The sequence below is a fragment of the Amphiprion ocellaris genome, chromosome 3 (genome assembly GCF_022539595.1).
Source record: "Amphiprion ocellaris isolate individual 3 ecotype Okinawa chromosome 3, ASM2253959v1, whole genome shotgun sequence".
Lineage (NCBI taxonomy): Eukaryota > Metazoa > Chordata > Actinopteri > Pomacentridae > Amphiprion > Amphiprion ocellaris.
Window position 1 is genome coordinate 5,896,658 of NC_072768.1, and position 27,198 is coordinate 5,923,855.

General features: G+C 38.3%; 1 protein-coding gene and 1 long non-coding RNA gene across 2 annotated transcripts in view; one reads left to right on the forward strand and one right to left on the reverse strand.

Annotated features, from left to right (window-relative positions):
* The window catches only part of pdhx (pyruvate dehydrogenase complex component X), a 32,491-nt gene extending 23,791 nt beyond the window's left edge, over nucleotides 1–8,700 (forward strand). The window contains exons 9-11 of the mRNA XM_023263218.3: nucleotides 842–1,000; nucleotides 6,806–6,870; nucleotides 7,783–8,700. Of these exons, the coding sequence (XP_023118986.2) occupies nucleotides 842–1,000; nucleotides 6,806–6,870; nucleotides 7,783–8,038 (480 nt within the window). The 3' untranslated portion in view covers nucleotides 8,039–8,700. The remainder of the gene's footprint in view (nucleotides 1–841; nucleotides 1,001–6,805; nucleotides 6,871–7,782) is intronic.
* A 12,337-nt stretch (nucleotides 8,701–21,037) lies between these two features.
* Nucleotides 21,038–26,205, reverse strand: LOC129348137 (uncharacterized). The gene is made up of 3 exons (XR_008600599.1): nucleotides 23,163–26,205; nucleotides 22,477–22,635; nucleotides 21,038–21,541 (listed from the first exon to the last, which is right to left on the reverse strand). It is a non-coding gene; the product is annotated as an uncharacterized LOC129348137 (long non-coding RNA).
* Nucleotides 26,206–27,198: the final 993 nt, after the last annotated feature.

A 27,198-nucleotide genomic window follows, 5' to 3' on the forward strand; every position in this document is an offset into this window, starting at 1 on the left:
CTCAAAATTCACCATACATACATACAGTAGGAAGATCTGCATGAAACATTGGTGTGTGAGGATGAAGCATCAGCTGAGAATCCTGGGCCTTTGGTTCATGTGTTACAGCAAATGTAAGGAATGTGGAACGTACATGTACATTTTTCACTTAACGCGAGTATAAAATGCCAAAACGCCACATGGTTCTCCTATAGTCCAGACAGTATGTTCCACTGTTAATACAACAAGACTAAAATATCTCTGTGGATCGACTCCTGCAGCAGACTAAAATAGTAATTCACCGGTGTAACACTGTAGCATGTAGAGATTTGGCAGAAGTGCTGTACTCTCCCCTGCACTGACCTAAATACAGCAGGAAGTGGTCAGTTTAATGTCACCTTAAATGCATGTGGACCACTGTATTGTTTATAGGTAGATTTTATTTATATATTTTTTATAGTTATAGAGGCTCCATTCATTAAAAAAGCCTAGAGAATTTATGCATAGATACCTGTTATATTTATGTAAGTAATGACAATCAGGTAGCAAGTGTCCAAACTGATTAGTAAGTTTTCCATATTTGCTGTAATAAAAAGTTTTTTGACTGTTATCATAACTGATTCCTGTGCATGCCATAGGTGATAGAGATGACAGATCTATTTTATTGTGTCTGACTTTATTTTGTTTCTCCACACTCATAAGCTGAATTAAAGCACGTTGTAACCAAATCTGGGAGATTTATACTCTGTTATACTTTTCAGGTTATTTCTCTTTGTTGATTTTTTTTTTTTTTTTTTATTGTTGTCAATATCACACCGGACCTAGGCTAACCCCTGGTGTTTTTTTTTTTTTGTTATCCTAGGAAATGCCAGAAGTGAATGTGACCTGGTCTGGTGATGGACCTCGAGCACTCGATTCAATCCACATCTCAATTGCTGTGGCAACTGACAGAGGCCTCATTACTCCAATCATCAAGGATGCTGCAAACAAAGGAGTCCAGGAGATCTCAGCAAATGCTAAGGTACAGGTCACAGGGATAAGAGGACTCGAAGAAAAGAAAACATTTTGAACCCGTATGTTAAAAATGCAATAAATAAACTTTTTTGTTAGAGTCTTGTCAAGTTCTCTTGCAGAGACTATTTTCTCCTGATGTCTTTGGTGATGGTAGATTAGACGCTCCGAACTGTGGGGGTGTTTAGTGCTTCACTTCAGGTGAAGGCATGGAGTCTTCTGGTGATTTGTATATGGGAATAGATATGAGAGCTGAGACTTGACGGCCGTCCAACTGTATGAGAAAACAAACTCTAAGGGCATCTGTAGAGCTGTGCTTGCCTGCAGGCTAGAATTGTATTTTATTTAAAGTAGTCTTTTTTTCTTTTTTCTTTTTTTTTTTTTTTTAAAAACATCAGAGCATGTTGAGTAGAAATAGCGCTTCTGTCAACTGTAGGGGTGTGTAGATTTGGATTGGTTTGATTTTTGGGTTATTTGGTGGCAGGTTTAAGCTGTCACTGGCCACAGATGGCATACAAAGCAACAACGGTCAGCTCTTTCTCCTGCACTTAGTCAACAGCTGGGAACGATTGATTTGTAAATGCAAAAATATGCTCTCAAAATCTGATACACAGACACTCCCTTGATAATAACAATCTCACACTGTCATTTAGTAGACACACACAGACCAAAGAAATTAGTTTCTCAAGATGAGGTTGATAAACAAAATATCTTGGACCAGCAGTAACCCAGAGTAAAATCCATACATGTTCTAGGGGTCTATGTTTACGGTTGGCAAGTTTCGCAAAGATGTGATGGTTGATTCACCGTCAGTCACAAAACACAGAGGTATGACTTTCCCCAAACATAAACCATTATTGTCAGACTGGTAGAGCACCTTTTAACCTAATCATACTATGGTACCATCACATTTTAGTGATACCAGCTGTAATAGTAGTGTTGACGTTATCTGCAGTTGTTGTAATAGTATTTGCAGTGACAGAGGCTGAGGTAGTGATGGTATAGTAGTATTTGTACTAGTGACGGTAACAATTTGAACTCAGCAGGTGTGAGAGTATGTGTCTTAGTTTTTAGGGAATACACCCAGGATGTCTGTGAGTGTCAGTGAGAGTAGTCGATAGGCGATTTGAAGGGAGGGAGTTGGTGTGCAATTAGGTTTTAGACATATTATTACTCAGATTCCAGTGTTTATGTATAAACTGCAATGGCTTAAGTCCATGCGATCAATTCTTGCAATAGATGTGATTGCTAGAGCTCGAGTGTTGTGTGTTTGTCTGGGCAGAAATCTTGGTACACTAATGCTGCTGTACTGTATAATGTGTTAGTAAAACTAGCTGTGAAAATGATACCTGAGGGGTGATGGAGGTGATGGGTCGTGTCACCACGTGATTGTTTAGGGGTTTAAAAAGTAATGGGAAAGATACACATAAAATCTTGCAGAATAATTATATAATTTTTTTTTTTGGAAGTCTTCCATCCATGAACATTAGCAGCTTTGTATCTTCCCTGTAGCTCCCACAGCAGCCAGTTTTGTTTTTATCTGTTATGGGATCTTTCTGTCTTTAATCTGGTCTTCAGCAAGTGGAATGCAATTCAATTAGATTGAGACCAGGTGACTGACTTGGCCACTCGCATATATTTCACTTCCTCACCATGAAAAGCTCCTAATCGCTTCGGCTGCAGGATTAGAATTGTTGTCCTTCCAAATGGTGAAAGCTCATCCAGTGTGTTTTGATGGATTTGAAAGAGCCTGAGTACACAGAAAGCTCCACAATACCTCTGTATTGATCTTTTTGCTTCTGTAAAAAATGAAATCTTCAATAAATGCCATCGTGCCAGCTCCACTGGCAGTTATCCATGCCTACGCCCTAACAGAACCATGTAGGACAAATGAAGCAGTATACTTTGAATCATGTGCTCTTCATTTCTGTCCTCCACCCTTTCTTCTTTGCCATCATTTTGAAACCCATTAGTAGTTTTTCAGGGAACTGAAATTCTTGTGGTTGCAATCTTTGTCTGCAGTTCTTGCAGTCTGGAGACAGTGTTGGCCACTCCATATTTTCAAGCCTACCATCTTGGGGTTTTTTTCCGTAATGTAGTTCTGGCATAGCTTGGACTTATGTTTTGGGTCATTGTCTTGCTGTAGGATCAACTACGAACATACCAGAGAGTACTGCATGGTGCTGCAGAATGCTGTGGTAGCTACTTTGGTTCAGGGTTCCTCTCACTCTGTATAGATCACTGACCCTGGATCCAGCAAAACCGCGACAGACCATCACGCTTCCTTCTTCATGTTTGACCATTGATGTCACACACTGAGGAACCATCCTTTTTCCTACTCAACGGCGTACAGAAATCCGGTGCGATGAGCCAAAGATTTCAAATCTTGATTCATCAGACAGTCCATGACACCTTCTTCCAGTTTTCGGTAGTCCATTCTTTTTCTTATTCTGAGCAATGGCTTTCTTGCTGCAACTCGACCTGTCAAACCAGCAACTCAAAGTCTTCTCTTTACAGTTGAAACTGAGGCTTGCTTACTACAACCTATCACAAATGCTGTTGACTCAGAAACTTGTCTTCTGATTCTGTTGTGGCTTTGGGTCTTCCAGACCTCAAAATTTCCTCCAGTTTTTGAGCCTTTTGATGGTGAAGAAAACTGTATTCACTGACACCTTGACTTTCTTCACAATTTCTCTGTAGAAAAGACCTACATTTTTAAGTGTTCTGATGGTCTGTCTCTCTTCTATTGCTAATTGCCTTTTCCTCACCATTTTTATAGCAACACACTACTTTCTGCAGTACAATACTGTTCAAATAGTGCTCTGGAGGGTGTGGTGCCACAGTGGGTTCCAACACTACTTTTATGCAGACAGGGGAGGTTGTAAGTAATCTAGAAAAGTTGGGACACCTGTAGGATTTTGGTAGCACCAACTTTCAAGGCGTGATAAACCTCCATTGCTGCAGAACAGCTTTAAGTTGTTAACTCATTTCTTGTTCTCTGATAAAGGCCTTTTATGTATAATTCGGAAAGTACATTATTTTTCAGTTTTGGGTTACCTTACCCTTTTTTTTTAAACAGTCTGGCAGTTCACCACTTATATTTGTACCATTTCAAGCTATTCATTGGATTTGAATTTGAATAAAAAAACGGGAAAAATTGGGGCATTCTAAAACTTCTTACCGGCCGTGTACATAACAGCTGAAACAAAAGCATAGACAGTAACATTGTGCACATATCAGTCCTCTTAAGCTTTCAAAGCGTTCTTCACCACCCACCGATATTGAGTCTGGTTATGCTGCTGCCTTGAGTTAAATCTACATTTGCCCGTTTTTATTGGTCTCAAATTAAAATCAACATGTGATTTGAATGAAGCACAGAGAGGTCGCTGCTGGCTATTGATGTGATGGAGTGGAACATGACTGTTTTTGCACTGAGAGCTCTTATCTCAAATGTGCCCACCATATCCCACTGTGTCTCATGATCCTGTGAGTCATTCTCGACTTTCTGTGTTGGTTGTGTCCCCGCATTAACCTTTGAGTGCATTTCCATTACAATAAAGTTCATATTGTAAAAAGATGTGGCGGCAAAGCAGTTTCAGCTTAGTGAGAGCAACAGCTTGAAAAAAAAAGAAGAGTTTAAAGGAAAATTTTCAGCAAGAGCCTATTTTTTTATCTAATCCATGTAGTTGGTATAATGTGGAGCCCGTATTTCAGAAAGTAAAAAGCTAGTACTTGATATCTGATAATACCCTGTATGCTTTTTGAATCACCAGCGAAGGTTGAGTGAATCAAGCGCATACAATAGGAACAATACCGTCATCACTGTTTGTTCCTATCTGACAGTTACATTGTGTTTTCTCCAGGCTTGTCACTCTAGTTGATGCCATGATAGAACAAGGATTCACAAAACCTGACTAAAGTAATGTGTTTTCCTCCCCAGATGTCTCATCCTCCCTTCGGGGCATTGACAATTCCCTGTTTCCATTTTAGCAATGCACAGTCTGATAGTTCCCATTTATATCAACGCTTCCTGTTGAACATTTAATCATTTTCTTGAACATGATATCTGAAAAATGATCCCTGTAGCCTTTCACCAGAAGGTCTGAAAGGTTAAAAAAACTGTGCCTGAAAAGCTTTTTACTTTTGGTAAACTGCTCTGTGTAAAAAGTTTGTCCAAAATATAAGTCTGTGAAAACTATTTGATGGATTTCTATGCCCCCATCCAAATGAATTATTTTGTTAGCATTCAGCTCAAAGCACCAATGTGCCTAAGAGGTGTACAGTTCGATATGGAAAAATCAATACGTCCAGTTCCAACATTTCTGTTCTAAGATTGATTCTACTATTAAGACATTTCTATCTAAACTCAGTATTTTTGGCGAATGTGTATTCTGTCCAATATTAGATACAGTAGAAAATGAATATGCGACTACCAGGATTTAGTCTAAATAGTATCTGACTGAGAGGAACCATTTCCCTCTTTCTGTCATATTCATATGCAAACTGCAGTTCATACAGGTGTTGCTCAGAGTGAGAGACTTCTATCACTAAGTCCTTTTTCAGTGGCAGGAAACACCCAGGTACAGAGAGGGAGAGAATGTAGCTATGGTTATGTTTATCAATGACCATGGGAAAGTGGTTCGCAACTATCAAGGCTTTAGTTTGCACAGCGATGTTCGAATTACAGAAGCTCCCCATAATTTAAAATCATGTAATTCAGTTTTTTCCCCCTTCAAAGTGATATGGAAAAATATACCAGCTAAATCAATAACTGGAATTAAGATGTAAACAACAAAATGAATAAAATGCCTCAATAAATAGCTAAATAAAGATCAGTACTGCAACTTTTGAGTTTGGTTTTGTAGTGAGATTTGTGTCCCTGGGCTTACATAATATCAGTTCTATAAAATATTTTTCTTTTCTCTCGCCTGGGATGGTGAAATGACAGTTTTATTGCCAATACTCTGTCTACTTTAATGACACTTTTGTATCCATTAGAAATTATTTATGCTGCCTCATTTGTTCTGACTGACAGCTGATAGATTATTGACTCCTTTATATGTTTATTAAGGCATTTATTTAATTTGAATTTGAATAAGACTGCAATCTATAAAATAGCAAGCCTCTGTAAACTGTCGATTCCTCTCATTTTGTGTGGTAATTAGTGTATTTTCAGAGACTGCATACGTATCTTAAACTAACTAAAAATAAACACACAGTGCAGTGTTTTTGATTACTTGTTTTGCTCCTGTGTATTTGGACTTTTTGTAGATGGTTTTTCCAAGAGCAGTAAGAGTCACAAGATGCCTGGGAAATGAAACAGGTGTAGCCTACTTCTTATTTCCATTTCAGAACACATTAAGCTTTTGTACACAAGAAGTTAGTTTCAGTATTGGTGTCAGGGATACCAGCTTTGGTTTTAACTGGTGTAAGTATAAGGAAGTAACTGGTAGCACACATGACTACTAAGCACAGCTTCACAGGGCCATATGGCTGTAGACTCTTCAAATTAAAATTACAGTTGTATTTCTTAATGTAGATCAGAGTTGGCACTATTTTCCTTCTTTGTTGGTTTGATGAACAACTGTAAAGCAAATACAAAACACAATGCTTCCTTGATAAGGTTCATTGTGTCAAATCAGGAACTCTGCTGTGTCCCTCATATGTACGTCAAGTTGTTTGGATAATATCTCTCATTAGTCTTGGATATTAGTCTAATACGTCACACAGAACGCACGTGTTTGTTTATGACTGTATGTATCTTTGTTCTTTTCCCTGAAACAAAGCTCAACAGTGACATGTAATGTTTTCATAGGCACTGGCCCAGAAGGCTCGAGATGGGAAACTTCTACCAGAGGAGTACCAGGGAGGCTCATTCAGGTAAGCTCAAGACATATTACATGTTTTCATGGGTAAAGAAAAGACATTCTCAAACATTTTTCTCTTCTTTCTTCTTCATTTTTTTCTTTAACTGTGTCACTTTTCTCAATTCAGTTAGCAGTGTTCTCCTTTATTTTGTGTGTGGGGGAACAGTGGCCTTTTCCCCTCAGATTCTAATTCTGTCTCATAATGTCCCCCACAACGCAGTAATAAGATAGCTATCATAAATTTCCGCTATCATGACTTAAATCCGGTTTCACAGATAGTCACTATATTATGCATATTCTACAATTCATGTGGGCCTGAGCTGAATGTGGTCCTGGGCGACAAGGACTATCAGTTACTGTGCCATCATTTGCAGAAACATGGAAGGGAGGCTTTTTTAACTCATTAGAATTAATGGTGTCATTTAGACGTAAATGGGGTTTCTGTGTCAGGCAGGAGCAATGAATTCCTGTGGAGATGCAGCCATCTTTGTCCTCCTGAGGATATATGTGTATTTTCTTCCTCTGCTCTTTTTTTTTTTTTTTAAATCCCCCTGAGCTACAATTCTCATTAAGGCAAACAACAGACTGCCCTCAGTTCATTCTTACTTACCATACACAACATTTAGGGGGAGTTTTTGACACCGGTGCTGCTGTATTAATCTTTATTGCTGAGGATTGTATTTTACAAAATAAGATGTTCACACACAATCAGATTTAAATACTTAATTCACCACCTAATTTTCTGTTGAGTAACAATGTTTTTTAAGCATCATAGAGTTGGTTTTAGAACCACTATTATGTCTGCTTAGTTAATTTTTATGCATTTTCTCCCCTGTTGAGCTTGACTAATGGTGTAATGTGTCTGCTGTCTCTTCTATTATCTCACTCCATTCTTCCCTCCCTCCTACATCTCTCCTTTTGGCAGTATATCTAACCTCGGGATGTTCGGAATCAGCGGCTTCAGCGCCGTGATCAACCCTCCTCAGGCGTGTATCCTGGCCGTCGGGACCTCCAGGGCCGAGCTGCGACTGTGCGAGGAGGACCAGACCCTTCGCCCTCAGCAGCTGATGACAGTTACATTGTCCAGTGATGGACGGCTAGTGGATGACGAATTAGCGTCGCGGTTTCTTGATAAACTCCGTGCCAACTTAGAACAGCCGCAGCGCATGGCCCTAGCCTGAGAAACCGAGGTTTGATCTGTGAAAGTGATTTGAATGATAAAGCAAGAAACGCCTACATGACAAAGCCTGGCTCGTGCTTTCACAAGAGCGAGCCCTTAAATAGCTTATTACCATTCATGCCTAGATTAAGGCTTACAAACTAGCGTTGTACATAATGTAAAATTCGATTTATGGCATGCTTCTGACAGATAATCACCAGGCTTTGTGATGGAGGAGCTAAAAAGGACTTCTGTCAGAGCAATAGAGGATTGTAGCAGTGGTGCCAAATATCACCAAGACAGAAGCTGCATAACAAAGTGTGTCCCGTATGCTGTAAATTGGATAGTTGGTCTACCACAATAGTGTTGTGTATATATAAAATTGTTATTTCAGTTCAAGCTGATTATTTTTCACTCCCCTTACAGGCACACATGCAAATTGTTCCATACAACTCCAATGTACATTTGTGAAAGATATTTATTTCTGAACATCAATGACAATTCAGTTTTCAATTAATAACTTTCTGTTGTTAAAAATCTAATTATTAATTGCTCATGTTAATATGTTTTAACTTATTATAAATGGACATCACTAAGATGCAAACATTCAAATCCATCTGTATGCAAAGTAAAGTCAGAATTTGGTGTCTTCAGATGCCAATAAAACTCACTGCTCAACCCTCAGATCTTCTTGTGTCTCATTAAGATGTGTTTTCCCCAATTTTCATGAAGCAGCACAGCTTCCAGGAAACCCACGGAGGTGTGTGTCTGTTTATGTTTAATTAGAATCTAAAGAGATTATGTAATAATTATCTCACAGAAGCCAATTAGGATAATTTGCTGAAATGAGTGGACAGGTCAGACTGCTGGCAGATGTTTATCTTTGCTGTAAGCATGGGCAGAGCAGCTGTTTACATATGCATCAGCAGCAGTCAGGCAGAGTTTATCCTTGTTATGCAGAAGCAGAGTGTGATATTGTCTCTGAGAAATCACGGAAGAAGGCACACAGAAGAGGGGAAGGCTGTGATTTCAGACTTTCTTTCGTCTCAAACTTGATTTAACACACTCCATATTGCTGCGAGGGCCACTTTAAAAATGGGAATACGGGAGCAGTTACTCTAATGCAGTTTGACAAGGCAAAAAGCCTACTCTTAAGATACTTCACGGCTGACTTTATGCTTCTTCTTCTATGTGCAGTATTAACAAACTTACAAATTAGGTTTTCTACATTTGAATTCAGAAAATAAATCACCTAAGGTGAGTTGTGGATTATGCAGGTATCAGAGGAACAGAGGTACAAGAACTACAGTAATTTTTAATATGATCATGACCAGAGTTATAGAGAAAAATACTCCCCGTAATTCGTATAACTGCCTTTTCCCTACTATTCTGTTTTTGCTGCAACTCTTCGTGCTCTTAACAACCACTTTTAAATGACTGAGGGAGGACATTTTTTTCTATGGTTGCTGTGGTATCACATTGAGATTCAGCGGTGAGGAGTGAGACAGACACAAGCGAGGGTACATAGAGATGGGGGAAGTGAGGGGTTGTGGTGGGGGTGGTACAGGCAATTGGCACACCACAGCTGTTTTCTACAGTATGCCCACTGTTCTGTTAGCCGTTTGCAGGCACACACATACACCTTCCCCAGTGCTGGTTATTAAGGCGATAGAAGGTACACTCAAATAAAAAGTGAGGTGAGGACAAAAACGGTGCCCTTTAACATTTCAGCCTGAGGCATAAGTGCAGAGCGCCGGCGCGTGCCTCCCCCCTCGACTAATTTTTAATTTTAATTTTTGTTTAATAATTTTTCAAACATGTTGTAAAAACGTGCCATATGATGAAATAATGTAAAGGAGGGCGTGAAAAACACTCCAGAAAGGTTTTCTTTGAAAAAAAAATCATCATGAATTTTGGCGCAAAAAAAACGCCTTACTATACTATGTCGAAAAAAAAATGCCATTTTTCAAACATGTTGTAAAAACGTGCCATATGATGAAATAATGTAAAGGAGGGCGTGAAAAACACTCCAGAAAGGTTTTCTTTGAAAAAAAAAAAAATCATGAATTTTGGTGCAAAAAAACGCCTTACTATACTATGTCGAAAAAAATGCAATTTTTCAAACATGTTGTAAAAACGTGCCATATGATGAAATAATGTAAAGGAGGGCGTGAAAAACACTCCAGAAAGGTTTTCTTTGAAAAAAAAAAAATCATGAATTTTGGTGCAAAAAAACGCCTTACTATACTATGTCGAAAAAAAATGCAATTTTTCAAACATGTTGTAAAAACGTGCCATATGGTGAAATAATGTAAAGGAGGGCGTGAAAAACACTCCAGAAAGGTTTTCTTTGAAAAAAAAAAAATCATGAATTTTGGTGCAAAAAAACGCCTTACTATACTATGTCGAAAAAAAAGGCGATTTTTCAAACATGTTGTAAAAACGTGCCATATGATGAAATAATGTAAAGGAGGGCGTGAAAAACACTCCAGAAAGGTTTTCTTTGAAAAAAAAATCATCATGAATTTTGGCGCAAAAAAAACGCCTTACTATACTATGTCGAAAAAAAAATGCCATTTTTCAAACATGTTGTAAAAACGTGCCATATGATGAAATAATGTAAAGGAGGGCGTGAAAAACACTCCATAAAGGTTTTCTTTGAAAAAAAAAAAATCATGAATTTTGGTGCAAAAAAACGCCTTACTATACTATGTCGAAAAAAAAGGCGATTTTTCAAACATGTTGTAAAAACGTGCCATATGATGAAATAATGTAAAGGAGGGCGTGAAAAACACTCCAGAAAGGTTTTCTTTGAAAAAAAAAAATCATGAATTTTGGCGCAAAAAAAACGCCTTACTATACTATGTCGAAAAAAAATGCCATTTTTCAAACATGTTGTAAAAACGTGCCATATGATGAAATAATGTCAAGGAGGGTGTGAAAAACACTCCAGAAAGGTTTTCTTTGAAAAAAAAATCATCATGAATTTTGGCGCAAAAAAACGCCTTACTATACTATGTCGAAAAAAAATGCGATTTTTCAAACATGTTGTAAAAACATGCCATAAGATGAAATAATGTAAAGGAGGGCGTGAAAAATACTCCAGAAAGGTTTTCTTTGAAAAAAAAATCATCATGAATTTTGGCGCAAAAAAAACGCCTTACTATACTATGTCGAAAAAAAATGCGATTTTTCAACATGTTGTAAAAACGTGCCATATGATGAATTAATGTAAGAGAGGCCGTGAAAAACACTCCAGAAAGGTTTTCTTTGAAAAAAAAATCATGAATTTTGACGCAAAAAAAGGTCATCGAAAAAAATGCGATTTTTCAACATGTGAAAACATGCCATACGAGGAAATAATGTAAAGCAGACTGTGAAAAACACTATGGTAAGGTTCTCTTTGAAAAAAAATCATCATGAATTTTGGTGCAAAAAAATTGCTGATGTGCACACGATTGTCTTGTTTTTCCTTTATTGAAGATTTCATAAGCATTACATCTTACTATAAATGCTGTTTTTGTAATCATTTACACTTATGTTAATCAATATTCTTTTTTTTTAACAAAGTTAATCAATTTTGCCATATTTAGGTTATTAACACATTAGAGGCCCTATTCCATCATCTCCTGTCATCGTCAGTCAAACTAATCCCCACCTTCATCTCCAATTATCTCTTCTTCATTGAATATAAATGTGTTACTGCTCTATGAGCCGTGTGCATAATCCGCCCGCTGTGTTGTATGGGTATTTATCCCAGTACACAACTTTACCATCTGCTGGGGAGCGATAGAGCGGCTTCATGGATCAGTCGGAGATCAAGTCAAATGCAGAAACTGACACAACTGCTTGAGAAGGTGAAACCAATGTGTGACCTGCCATCAAAGCACATAAAAAATTACACAGTGAAATGGCAGGAAGTGCATACAAATGGGTGTGTATGTAGCATATATTAGGTAGGAATTTTGTGGGGGGGAATTTGGTATAAATTTCCAATCTTCTTCTTTACTGCAATAAGTAAAAAATCAACAGCGGAGAGGCAGATATTGTACGTATGCAGAGGGTAGTGATCACCACGTGTGAATGCTCTTAAAATGTTGTTTACTTGTCTCATGTTCTTACACTACCATAACCTTGTTTGATGTCTGTGTTGGGACAAAGCCCCCCTCTGTTATTGGTATGCAGTGTCCTTTAGGCGTAATAATGACATAGAGGCTACTTGTCAACGCAATATAAGTTTTCTGTTCAACTTTGCTGTTAGGATTCTAAATGCCAGGATGGTGAAATCAAATTCCTTCATTAGACCCTCCTGCTACAACACATTCTGCTATCAGCCTGACAAGTGCAGGAACTGTTAAGTCAAGCAGTTGAACAATGCCTCTCCAAATACCAGCTCTGCAAAACACATTCTGACATTTCCTTAGTTTTCCTGTCACAGTCTGACATTTTACTACTCTGATGGCCACCCGCCAATCTCTGCCCAGCAATCTTGTTATATGTAACAGCTGGATAAGAGAGCCGCCCGACAGAAAGAATCAGATTCACTCCCGCCAAGGTTTTGCTGAACTGTGTGCAGGGTCTTGAAGATAATGCAGGGGCTCGGGCGGAGCGTGTAGGTCAGACTTATGGACAAACAGCACGGTGCAGAGTGATGGAGGCAGTTGCTATGGCGACCAAAGACGACGAGTGTATACCGCTGTTGTGCTGATACTTGGATGTCCTTCAGATACACAGTCTCATGAATGTTTTGATCCAAATAGCAGAAGTGGCGCAAATGACTGAATTCCCTGGTTCAGGGTCTTCGACTACACATCCAAAAATGGACTGAAAACTCATTTTGATTGTCGAAAGAAAAAAAACCATAGGATGGCCATGTGTGGTGCAGTCTCCCAGTCCACACCCCACCCTTTCCCCAGTCCACCATCCATCCCCTCCCAGCGCTCCTGGCCTATATCAAAGCTTTGAACTACTTATGCATTAATAGTCCTCAGGCTTCCAAATGAAGTAGAATGAAATCAAATGGATTTTAAATGGATTTCTGTCTTCTCAAAGAAGGCAGCATTTTAAGGGATGAAATAAGGATCAATATGAATCATGTGCGCACTAATCAAAGTAACCTGATGGTAATATCATTTGGTAATGAACTATTTTAGTCTCTTTTGCCTCTCATGAGTGCCTCCTTTTCCTGTTCTTTCTGTCACTGACAGGGACACATACTGTACAGTATTTCCCTGTGTGAACAGGCTTTGTGAATGATCAACAGGGTTGGTGAGAGGTTTGCTCTCGTCCACATTATCTCACGCTCAAGTTTGTTCAACCATTGTTGACAGGATTTCCTCTGGTCTCCCCATTTTCCCTGACTACCAGCACTTCTCTATTCAGTCATCTTTTAGCTGGAATGCATACTTTGCTTGCAAAGCCCGCTGTAAAGTTACTACCATGTACCCCCACTTCCTCCTTCTGTTTGAGTTGGGCTACATTTAGACCTTGATGTCATTTCTTTGACAAGGTTCCTTTACTGTTCAACTTAAGGCATCCTGTTGAGTCTACTGAGAGGATGCACGTGTTAATTTACCAGAAGCCAAGCAGCATCTGTGAACATTTTATCTGTAAATTACTGATGCGAATCACCATGCAAACTAAGACTATGGATGACGCAGGACATTCCATTTGGCTATACAGTACACTGTGACACTGGCTAACCAAACGTGCTCTCTGCTGTCCCAGCACCCAAACAGAAGTGAGGCCCTTGCTTTGTTGTTGTTGCAAAGCCCAGCCTTTTGAAGCAGTCCAGTCATGCTCCCATGACGCTGGGATTGCTCATTCAGCTCTAGACACTGCAGGGTGAGGCAGTGCTCAGCCAAAGATACACAACAGGGACACAGTCTTAACAAACTCTCACCTCTTCACAGACCTCAAACCCAGACAGTAGTATGGATATACAGACTTCTAATTACCTTAAGTTTAGTTGACAAAATGTTTTCTCAGATGAAGACAGATGTGTCTAATATATCCCAAAAATCCAAACAGTCTTTGTCTGGTAGATCATCTCAAAACATAAATTTGCATTGTCTTCAATTTAGATTTTGAACAAATATTCTACACTACTAAATGTTCTTTTGGCACAGCAAATAAAGGACTCAAACACGAGGAAACCAAAATATTTAACAAATTGCTTAAGAAAGTATAAAAAGTGTAACATACTAATTCAAGGCAGAAACCAGTTCTGAAGAGAAATAATTATATGGAAAACAAGTTGACAAGATTGGTTCCATTGGTTTGTAATATACAAAACCATGAAAGTCTGAATCCATGTTTTTGAGATGGTCATCTTGCACACTGTAGTTTCAAGATGGAAATACTCAGCCATGACGCTGACCTCTTTTTTCACTCACGATTTGTTTTCTACCATATGAAGAAGACCATATGGATATGTTGACATTAGCACTATTTGCACGGGATTACTATTCCCTGGGGATCTCTGGTAGTTTGTCAGTTGCCCCCCACATTTGTGTTTCTTGCAATGTATTTGCACGGAATAAGCGAAGTCTGTATTTTACTTGGATTTACTGACATTACAGCCTGGATATGATGTCAAATCTGTGCACGTCGCAACATCCGTAGTTATGGTATATAATACATTAAAACATCCCAAAAGTGGTGCCAGGATCAGGGTTTCCAGACTACCAGGATGACGCGGATCTTCTCGAAACTTCAGACAGTCATGAACCAATGTTCCCTGTAATTTTTCCTGAGTCTGAGCAAACACACAAACTCCCTGAGCGTCCCTTGGACCACTGTGAGCAACATCAGACGTGTGCACTGTGGTCACACCAGCATCACATCCATTCAAGTTACATGGTTCATTAAAAGAATCACATTACAGCATTTACATTTCTGTTAAAACACTTTGTCAACAGGAGCCAGTTGAAGGCTGCAGTGATTTTAGTGACTCTACAATGTATAAGAGTGAAGTTATTGAATATTTGTCTCTCTTTACTGTTGCAGCGGTTTTGCAAATTGCAGACGGACCCTGTTCACTCCATAGACACCAATGTTATTCCTGTAGCTTGAAAGACAGCTACTTTTGATAAAACTGGGCTTGTAGCACATAGTCTGCATTGCAAAAATGGGAAAGAGGCACCGTTTATGTTTTGACAACCTATATCTAACGAGTTATTGATGCTGGAAGTCTGAATCTGTGAATATCTTTCCAACTTTACTGAACTTGGGGCCACTACCACCTAAGGAGTGATATATTTAATTTTGAAAAAAGCATTTAGCCATACTTAACGCTTTAAGTGCTTTATTAACACGGAACTAAAAATTTTGTATTGTTTTATTATCACAGGTTCTGTCTGAAAAGAGGTGGCATCATTTTAAACAGTGAAATCAAACTAATAAAATGTAATGACCAACCAGTGAGCAATACTGGATTCTGCAAAAACATAAACAACTTTTTTTAAAAATCTAAATCTTATCTTAACACAGTTAATGTATTAACTTATTTTTGTGTGTATGCATGTATTTATTGATTTATTTAGTACTGTTAACATATCAGAGTTCTGAGTGAGTTTTTCTTAAGATAGGCAAAGGCCATTTATTGATTACATATAGGCTGTTAAATGTTTATTAAAAACTAAAAAGCATTTAAAAAAAAAACAACTTAGGCATTTATTGAGTCACTAAAATACTGTAGAGTACAGACCACATCAGCATGATTATAAGCATCCTCTGGTAAATTAACAACCAGATACTGATGTCTCTCACCATATGGACTTCAGGAGATGATTAGATGATGATAAACTGTGACCTACTGGTTGGGTTCTCTCTGTTCTCATATTTCTTACATGTTTGTCCCCTGACAGCAGGGTCCTAATGTTTTTTGAGCAGCACACCATACTATGATGTTTTTACAATGATGGTTCTACTATGGAACCAGTTTGACATGTTCAGGTGTTCTTTGTGTGAAAACTCAGAGATTTCATGTATCAGAAGGTGGTTTTCAACTTTCTTTGTTAACTTTCTGCTTCAACTTTAAATTAAATTTCCTTCACTAACCCAGCCCTCTGGACTTCCAGTAAGCTGTGTTCCTATTGGCTGTCCAGGTGGCTGCTTGGTGTTATCAGGAACACCTGAGCAGCTCAGTGTCTTCCTGCTTTATTTAGCTACAGACAAACATTTCCTCTGCTTCTCTTCACCACTGAGGTTTGGCTCCATTGCTTTGGTTTGTTCTTTAGGCGTTGGCTTGCAGCTTCCAGCTTCCAGCAGTAAAATCCTCTTTAATGTGTTTCTTGGTGTGTTTTAGGGCTTTGTACTGGATAGTTATCTTGGTAAATGAGGTTCTTTAGCCACAGTTAGCACATGGTGCTAATGTGTGCAGTGATTAGTGGATTTGGTGCAGGTGAGTTGTGTCTTTATCTTGGCTGTAGTGAGTCTCCAGAGGTTTTTGGTCAGACACATTCTGTATTCTTGTTTGTGAACCAAGGTTGGTTGTCCAGAAGGTAAGAGTTCCTGTCCTGATTCTCTGTTCTCAGAGGTTCTCTGGTAGGCTGCAGGAGACTTTAGCGTTTGGGTTGTACTAGTTTGGTTTTTGTATGGTTTCATTTGGACGACTATCTTGAGGCCCCTCCATGTGGTTTAGTGAGGTTTTCTGGAACAGTTCTACAAAGCAACCTGCAGCAGAAGAGACTTTGAGAGTTTTTAGGAAGTTCTGGAGACCAGACTTTAGAGCAGCAGAAACATTTATCAGCAGTTTGAGCAGGAGAAGGTGAGCTTCAGAGTAGAAATGAGACAGAAACCTTCTTGACCCGTGTGGTGAGGTCCTGTACCAAGAGTTTGAGCAGGTTGTGAAGAGTCTGTAGTTCTTTGGTCTGAAAGCACAAGAAGAGTCGACTCATTAAAGGAGAAAACAGAAGATATTGTTGGTTCTTCTGTCGCTCTGCAGTTTCCTTAGACTGAATATCAAGTTTATATTTTAAATGATTTACCATGTGAGCCCAAGAAGACTTCAATACACTCCCTCCATCCCCTGGACACAACATATTTTATTACCATATTAAATCTTTTTTTAAAAAATGTTTTTGAGTATTAATCATAGTTTTTTCTCTTTGCTTGTTTAGTTTTGTCATCTGTGTAAAAGGTGCTAAACAAATAAAGTTGAATTGATAAACTGAATAATTGACTAACTCGTGATTGTGACAACAGAAGTATTTTCAGTGTAATTTAAGGGTTTATTTCATTTTTAAGGTTGGGGTTAAAATCTTGACAGAAAAAGAAGATAAAAGAAATAAACCACATAACAAAAAGCAATTAAATCAAAGGAAAAAAAAATAATACAATACAACTTTGAAAAAGTTTTATTATTAAAAAGATTTAAGAAATTTAAGATGTAATTTTCTAATTAAACATTTAATTTTTTAATTAAATGTTTTGTCTTTTTAAAGGTTTAATAATCTAATTAAATGTTTTGCATTTTTTAAAATGTTTAATATTCTTGTTGAATTGTATTTTTTAAATGTTTAATTATGGAAAATATATTATCTGTAATTTTTAATATTTGTATTTTAAAAATTTTGTTTAATTTCATAATGACATGTATTGTATCTTGTTGAATTATCTCATTCGATATTTTGTCTGTTTAATATCATTTAATTGTATTTAATGTTTAATAGAGTTAAACATACATTTAATTAGATTATTAAACCTTTCAAAAGACAAAACATTTAATTAAAAAATTAAATGTTTAATTAGAAAATTACATCTTAAAGACAATAAAACTTCAAATAGGAATTAAACAGAAAATACAATGAAGCATTTAAAAAGAAAATGAAACATTAAAAGGTGGTAAAACATTTAAAAAGAAAAACCTTAAAGATTTAATCAAAAACATAAACATTGAGAAAGAAAAAGGAATTTTTCTAACAAGCCAATAAAGCATTTGAAAAAACAACAAACATTAAAAAGACAAAACATTTCGAAATCAAATCAAACATTAGAAACATTTCCTCTTTTTATGTTCTTGGTTAGATTGTGGACAGATTTACTAAGAACTCATTTCAGAAAACTGCTTTCCAGATAAAGTCTACTAGTAGTTGGAGGCATTGATCAAACTAATGTTACCTTCTGATCTCCACAAACTTTACTGTTCAGTGAAGAGAAACAAAGTTTGTTCAGGATTTCTAAAAAACTCACAGGTGAAGGTCTGAGAAGAACTCAGATGGATTGTCTAAATGTGTAATCAAGACTCATGGTCACAAGTTTTAAGGCTTCTGTTAACCAGAAAGTTCAAACTAACAGAGAAGTACTGAGAAACTTTAAAACTTCAGTCCTCAGAGTGTCTGAAGGTTCAAACTAACAGAGAAGTACTGAGAAACTTAAGATTTCAGTCCTTGGACTGTCTAAAGGTTCAAACTAACAGAGAACTACTCAGGAACTTAGAGGATTTCAGTCCTTGGACTGTCACAAGGTTCAAACTAACAGAGAACTACTGTGGGACTTAGAAAATTTCAGCCCTCAGACTGTGTGAAAGCTCAGGTCCTGAGGACTCGGGAGGTCTGGAGGCTTGGAAAGTCTTGGAACTGAGGGTTCCACCCTCCAGCACAAAGGCTGAAGTCCAACCTCCTGAGAAAAACGGTCGAGTCAAGACCCGAGTTAAAAAAAAAAAAGAAAAATGACAAAAAATAGATGACAAATGCGCAAAAAAAAGAAGAATTAGTATCTGAGCGAATAGCTCAGGGGGATAAGAAGACAGACTACCAAGCGGAAGGTCGCAGGTTCAAGACCCACCACTGGCACTTTTCTTTCTTTGTCTTTGTCAGAATTTTGATAAAATTTAAGAAGGGACTGGTCTTGAACCAGCGACCTGCAGCTCCATAGGCAAATCCTTAACTCACTGAGCTACAGATCAGATACAAAGAAATAAATTCGTCGTCCCTTTGGCATCGTAGTTCCCGAAGTGACCTCATGGGCAGAGCCAAGGCGGAGTCTGGGTGGAGTCAGGGCGGAGAGTAGGCGGGGAGGTGGGTGGCGGCCTCCCCTCTCTACTCCCCCGCCTCCCCCCACCACCCACCACACCTTCCCCCGCCGACGAGTTTTTCGAGTCTCCACGAGTTCTTCGAGTCTCCACGGGTTTTCCCGAGTTTCTGGAGTTTCCACCAGGTCAGAGGCAGAACAAGTTGTCATGAAGAGGTGTTGAAGTCGGCCAGGATGGACTGACTTTTTACAGTGACTAGAAGGAAGATGACTAGAAGAGCAGGTCTTTAACCACCATCCATAAAATCCATGGAGTCGCTCCAGAGAAATGAAAGAAGGTCAACTTTTATCAACCTCCATCCACATGTTCAACTTGGTATCTTTACTTTGACATTTTTAGCACCACAAACCCTTAGTATCACACTTTATCATTTATTAGGACTTTAATGGAATCCACCAGCAGATTTACTTTTTTTTGACAAACTTTATTCTTGTCGTCGTGGGACTGCAGTATTTAAAACTGTTCCTTCTATTTGACCTCATGTTTATTAGTTTTAGTGGAGAAAGTTATTTTAATTGTCGATTAATCTCTTAAAAACCAGATAATAAATTGGGTTACTCAAGAGCTTTAAATTTCTTACTTTGTCATCTTTTAAGTATGACAAAAAAATATAAAAATAAAGCGTCTTGAGACAATTTGACCTGTAACTGGTGTTATATAAATAAAATAGAATTTAAATTGTATGTATCTTGTAATGTTGGAGTAATTCAGCCATATATGTTGTAAAACACATTTTCTTTGTCCATTAATCTGTTGATTGTTGTCTCCAGTAATTAATTTCTTGTTTTGGTTTATAAAATGTCAAACCCAAATATATTCAGTTTACTGTCATAAAAACCAAAAAGAGTTACATTCATGATGCAGGAATCAGGCAGTTTTTCACTTTTTGTCTTAGATTAGTCAGAAAGATAGTTGATAATGTGTGAATTGTTGCAGCTTGTGAGCCGTAGAAGGTTTTAATCTTTGGGGCCGAGTGTCCAAAAACATTTACAAACCAACATCAACAAAACACTCAACAAAGATTTGAACATCATTAAAGGGAAATCCAACTTTTGCATGACAATGTCTAATTAAAGGACATTTATTTCCAACATAAATGTGTGATATTCATCCTCTGGAGCTTTCTCTTCACATCGTCTTCCACCTGGACTGGTTTGGTCGGGAGCATGTGCAACAAACATTTGAAAAACTGCACTTTAACATCAATGAATGACACTGAAGTTTAATCTCTACATAAATGAGACTGAGTCTGGATGTGCTGCTCTGTCATTAACTCCTAAGTTTAGGGAAAGTTCAAACAAAAGAGTTCAGATAAGACTTGAGAATGAGCTTATTTTGAACAAACATCTCAGACTTTCTGAGCTTCAGCACCTCAAGCAAGATATTTTAACAACAAGCAACTCAAGAGATCCAGAAGTTGGAGAGAGTTAGCTTTAGCTGAGCCAAAGAACATGTGGGATGCTAACCTAGCAAACATTTCAGACTTTCTCTGTGAATTCTGAGAAATAATGTCCTATTTAATGACAGAGCTACACATCTTAACTCAGTCTCATTAAAACAGACTCTAATTCAGGGTCATCCATCCATATTAAAGTGCAGTTACCCAAAATGTTTGTTGCATGAGCTCCAACAAAACCTGTCCAGGTAGAAGGCCACTTTGACAAACAGGAAGTGGAAGATTCCAAGCAGATTTATAGAAGGGGGAACCAGACTGTACTAAGTGTCGTCGAGTATAGAGGGGTGTTTTGTGGGTTTATAAGGCTGATAATGATTATTAGTGAGACATTTGGAGTAGATATTCATTTGCAGTAAATGAAAGTATTTAAAATCTTAGAACACAAACTCTAACAGAAAACTTTGTTGATACATTTTTGTTTTGTTTACAGATGTTAAGTTAAAGGAGTTTTATTCGTTATGTATAACCAATCAAATCACTCCAGAAGACAGAGCGACCACAGGTAGATCAAGGTTCAGAGCCAAAGTAGCGCCATTTTTAAATTTATTTATTACCGTAAATCAGTAAAAAATAAAATACTGATAATCAGTAAATCAGTCAGCCCACAATTACTACAGTTCTACAATGTATGTCTCTTTCCTTTGACTTGTTATTTGTACAATATACGATGTATATGATGGTGTTTTTTCATATCAAAGGCTATACTATAATTTTTTCTAAGAGACATACGATGCTACTCTGCTTGTTCTGGCCCTGGGCCACTGCACTCCTCCTCTGTTGTTTTCTGGATTGTACTCAGCTGCATGTCTTCGTCCACCCGGCCTCCGTTGACTCGTCCCGCATGCCGTCTCTGGAGCTGAAGCTGGATTGGAACAGACCAAAGTACAGTCCAATCACGATGCCAGCTGCCTCTCAAAAGGCTCCTTCATCTGGCAGGTGGCAGCATTTCTTCTGAGGGGAAGCTGAGCTGGCCCGGCAGAACTTTGGAGATGTGTTCCAGTGGTTGGTGGATGTGTGGGGAGATAGAGAGGGACCTTTGAATTGTTCACAAAGGAAAACAGGGAAGCCATTGGTAGTTTTAGTTTAGGGTGCTACTGCGGTGTGTTTTTGGGTTTTAAGAGGTGAACAGGAAGAGTTTTTTTTCATATTGATTATCTTTTACTTTGTTCCTGGTTGGAATGCCCATCAATGTCAACGTGAAGTTCACTTTTAGTTCTGTTTATTTATTTTTATTTTACTAACACCCATTTGTTTTTAAACCCCCTCACAAGTGTTGTTGTAAACTTACTCTTTCAAATAAATTCTCGTCTAACCCTCTGGAAACCAGCGTTTGGACTGTTTTTGTGTTGCTCCTCACCTACTGACAGCTGTGGACTAAAGGCTATACTGTGACGTTTTTAGAGCGACATGCTATACTATGATGTTTGTTGGGCGACACGCTATACTATAGGCTTTTTAAATTGACATATTACTGTGACTTTTTTTTTGGTTTAGTTTTTTAAAAACTTTTTTAGCAACATAAGAATTCGAACAGATTTAAAAGTTACTATATTTGTGCAATGAAATTATTATTCTATGGCATTTTTTAGATGACATATTATACTCTGATGTTTTCTTGAATTACATACTTTTTTGACAATATACTGCACTATGACATTTTTTGAACCACATATCATACATGACAATTTTAGGCAACATCCTATCATTTTGCGCTTTTTGAACCACATAATAATCTATGTTTTGTTTTGTTTTTTTCTTGCCAACATGCTGTACTATGAACTACAGGCCATACTATGTTATTGTTGAGTAAAGTATACTATACTTTGACATTTTCTGAACTACATCCTATACTATGGCATTATACACAGAGTGCTTTGGTTACATGTTGATTTATAATCTAGATTTTTTTTCTGTTTTGTTATTTGACGGGATTACCACAGACCTGACTGTGAACACTGTCGACACCCACCTCAGGGAGACGCTGCCTAAGATCTCAAGGCTGCTTGGTTGTGGTCTTTCTGGCACGTACTCTTCCAAGATGAGCCGGGAAGTTAAACACTGATGGAATGACACCAGGTCTAAGCCGACAAACTTCCAATTCCTCCTCAACCCATAGTCTCTGGGAAACCTACATGGAGTAAGAAAAGTAGACAGAGAAGTAATTAAGTCTGTACACAACATATTAAAAAGAAATCATGCTAATAAATTAAGTACAAAGAACCGAATTCGCCAATATACTGGAGACCAGAGCTATTTAATTTGATAAGTATAACCTTGTTTAGTAACATTTGAATTATTTGAGAGCAGTCCTAAAGAACTGCCTGTAATCCCAATCATAAAATGGGTTTGGAGGAAGAACATAGATGGTAATCTGGATATACATGAGTTAGGCTTTATAACTACTGTACTATTACAAATGCTGATACTACTTCTACGACTCTAACAGCTGTTTATACTACTACTGCTGCTTGTACTTTTAGTATTACTACTACTGCTTGTACAACTATACTACAGCTACGATTAATCGTCTGGTATTTGGTTGTCAAGCTGCTAGCTCGCTTTAGCGTTTTGCTAGTGGCTAACTAGTTAGCTTTCATAGACTGGAAGCTCTCAACAAGATTTCATAATGAAAAAAGAGCCAAAAACTATTCTTACCTATGAAAAGTCATTCCAAGTTTCCTTGTCTCAATCGTACGACGCAGTGTGTAATTGTATGCAGCACAGTGAGACGGCATACTTGTTGTTTTCACGCTGTCTACATTAACGGAATGCACTGAAACTTTGCCCCCACTAGCTTAGCCTCGCTGTAGCACGCAGCTCAAAGGGGGCGTGTCCTATCTACTCATTCATATCTATGAGAGCAACGGTAGCTGCACATAAGGACGCCTGACGTTGATTAGCTGCGTAAATACCATTATATACAGTCTATGGTAAATACGTATGTAAATCGCATCACTGGCTGCAACAGCCAGTCACCGGTCACTCACTGACTCACACTGAAAAATAGCACAGAATGAATTGTTACATGTTTATTTTATTTACAAGTTAGGTTGGATTTTTTTTGTGTGTGCGCAGCGCAGATTTTCTGTGCGCGGAGACCGTGTCAGCAGTGCGCAATTGCGCACGCGCGCAGCTTAGAGGGAACAGTGTCGTGAACTGCCTCTAGTTCTATGACTAAGTTCAGCTCCAACAACCAGGTAACCTACAACACTGAAAGCACACACCCAACAAAACCAACACAACATACACAAGCCCTGGAAGAGGAACTGGAGCACTGTACACCATGCAGTTGTCATCATTACCTCATTATTCTGTTAAAACACTCACATTCACTGGATGTTTACACTATGAAAGATGGCTTTCATTTCACTACGATGTATGCACATGACAGGAATGGTATCAGGCATGTCAAAGCTTAAAGATGGTCCCAGCCATGCCAAGGGAGGGTGCTGGTGCTGAAGTGGATCTCGGGCCTAATATGGAAAACTTTGTCCATAGTTCTAATAGCTGGCCTGGTGCATGGACATCTTGCAATCTCTTCTACTCGCATTCCGGTGACGGCGCTGGTTGGAAGGAAAAACGCACGTTGCCTAACAGGAATGCTGAGGAGTTGCCATTAGTCAGCCATTACCACAAGGATTCCCAGCCACAAGGACGTCTGATGAGAGTGCATGTGTGTGTTCTCACTGAGCAACCATTACGGAAACGTTTTGGGTTTTTTTTTTCTTTTCCTTTGTTGGATGAGGATTGGCTGACTCAGCAGTCTGATGTTTAATTTCGGGTTCTGTCATGTAGAGTATATAGATGTTAAACTCTTTTTTTTTTGTGCTGCTGTAACGTCATCACCAAAAATGGCCAGTTAAGAACCCTGGAGTTATTTTTCAAGCCGTCATTCAGCCTTGTGTGGTTAAAAGTGGCCCTTATCCATCTTTTTTTTTTTAGACCTTCTTTCAAAGCCACTTCACATATGAATGAGAAATTTGACCCACTTAGTCATAAAGCCATTTTAATGTTCACATGAGCTGTTAAACAAATTGAGTTCAACCTGGGTGAACAAGTTGATTTTACTTGTATGGACTGACAGTGATTGAGAGTTTTGTGCATTCTGCAGTGATGGAGTGTTGACCAAGTTAGTCTCTTTGTTGTTTTTTTGGTTTTTTTTTGCTTCAGTCTAGCCTATGTGAAACTGTGTGTATGTTCAGCTGTTTAAAAGGGAATTCATCATTCACGGCAAATGTTACACAGTCACCCCGACTATTCATTAAAGGAGTGGATCATCTATGCACATTGTGTCAATGTTGTTTCTCCAGAGAGAGAAACTAGGACAGACATTGTTCTGAGAAGGAAACAAACTCTGGCTGGATAATCATTTGTCTTCAGACGCTTTCAGTTTTCTCCTTTTCTTTCCTCTGTCTCATACAATATGCTTTTGTCATTATACTGTCTATTTTAGTATTATATTTTTAGTTTATTGGATTGAACCACACATTATTTTTAATGTCAACCTGTTTACATTAGTTCTCAAATCGCAGAAAATGTATTAATCACACCCAGGAATCACACATTTCATACACAAGGTAACACTTTACTGTGGTTTGTTCTTATATGTCATAAACGTGGTTGTTTGCTGGTATTACTGGAGTTTGTTTGCTGCTATTGCTATGGTGATGCTATGGAAACAGCCAAAACAGGAAGTGACTCGTATCTGTAGAGCATAACACCACGGTTCCTTTTAAACCTAATCTCGGGTTTGAAATTGGTATTCAGAAAAGATCATTTGAATTTACATGTAAAATCAGTAATTTCATCTGTGAAATGGGTTTTGTTGTCCCAAAAATTAATTTGGACCCTCAGCTCATGCACTGTAAGGGTCAGCAATCAGATTCTGACTAATAATATTTGCATTTATCCAAAGAACGCCAGTCTATATCATGACCACTTGTGAAAATAACTTATCATTGCTTCGCTCTAGATGAAAGGGGCTAGTCCTAGTCATGTATTGGCAGTATATTGTTCTCAGAGTCTACAGCATTGTTTGGATGTGCTTTATTGTTGGTGTTTTCTGTATATTTAGATATGTTAGCAAAAGGGCTCTAGGGATGCTAATGTCCGGTTGATTGGTAGGTCAGTTGGTCCAACTAAAATATCTTAACAACTACTGTATGGCTTGCCATGAAAATTTTTATAGCCCTTAATAGTTTCCAGAGGAGGCATTTTAATGGCATTGGTGATTATCTGTTTTTTTTTCCCCACGCATCACTATGAAGCTGGTCATTCGAGTGAAAAATCCCAACCAGGGGCTATTATGCAGTCAATGATCTCAGCTAATCATTTCAGTAATGTCTTCACTTTTTATCTGTCATGAGCAGATCAGTACTTTAATGAGTAACCAAATACTTGCAAAGCTAATTCCCACCTGCAAAAAGCTTTACTTTATGTTTTGTGCTAAGTAGCAAAGATTAGCATGCAAACACATAGAACAAAAATGGTGAGCATGATAAACATCACACCTGTTCAATATCAGCATGTAAGAGCTGATAGTTAATAAAAGTTGATAGCACTTCGTTCAAGATATGATTGTGCTTAAGTGCAGCCTTGCATACCCACTAGTACGTCTGCAGCCTTGTTAATTAAAACATCACGTGTTTAACTGCTAAAGCGTGTAAGACGTTTCCAGTTGAAAGGCATATCTGCTGCAAGTTGCCTGTCTTTGTGGGACTTTAAAACCGAGCGTCTTGTCTTTCTCATGAGATTACTCATTAATGTGGTCTTGAAAACAATGACAAAAGTAGCACCCAGTATCTGATATCTTTTATCAGTGTGAGAGATAGGCTGTAATGATGTCATGTGGTGGAATTAAATGCCAACTGCAAAATAGTGTGGGTGAGTGGGGTCAGCATTCCTCCTCCCAAAATTCAAATGCTATCAAGGAACAAAATTGTGTAGTTTGATGATGTTGCACTCAGTGGAGTCACTACTGCACAGTCTAACCATGCACAGCATTGGCCAAATCAAACATTCTTCTGCAGTACAGGTTGTCCCAACCTGTAAGAAACACACCCCTTTACCTCAACTGTTATGGTACGTCAAACCCGTGCATAAAGTGCCATGAGTTTCAACTAAAAGTTCAGGTCACTCATTTGAGAGCTGTTCCCATGACTACGAAATTCGTGGCCACACTAAGCCATCGGACGTTCTTTCTGGTTGATAGGGAAGTCATCCAATTACAGACGAGCAGTCATGCTTTCTTCTCAGTTTTTTGAGATGTTGCGCAATTACATGCGAGCAGCACAAGATACGCTGTCACTGGGGAGATTCCAGAAACCGGAGATGACTCCATCCATCACCTTTTGAAATGATATGTCAAACTTGAATTATAAACGGAGCTTTCTCATGATGGAAGGGGAAGCTCTGGTTGTTGAGTTATTGGAGATGGCGTGGTGCGTGGTTGACTAGCGGGGTCCTTTAAGCACAACAGATTTCCATGACTGTTACTTTTGTAATTTCTGTGTACAACAAACTGAGGTTTAATTATGTAGCCAGTGGTTGGTTTTGCATTTTTAATATAACTCTTCTGATGAATTTCTGCATGTTGGCCAATTGGTGCACTGTTCAAGGTAGGCAGATCATAAAAGTGTGCAGCCTCTGGGAGTCAAAGTTTTGGATCTATGACAACTCGTGGGTAGTTCTC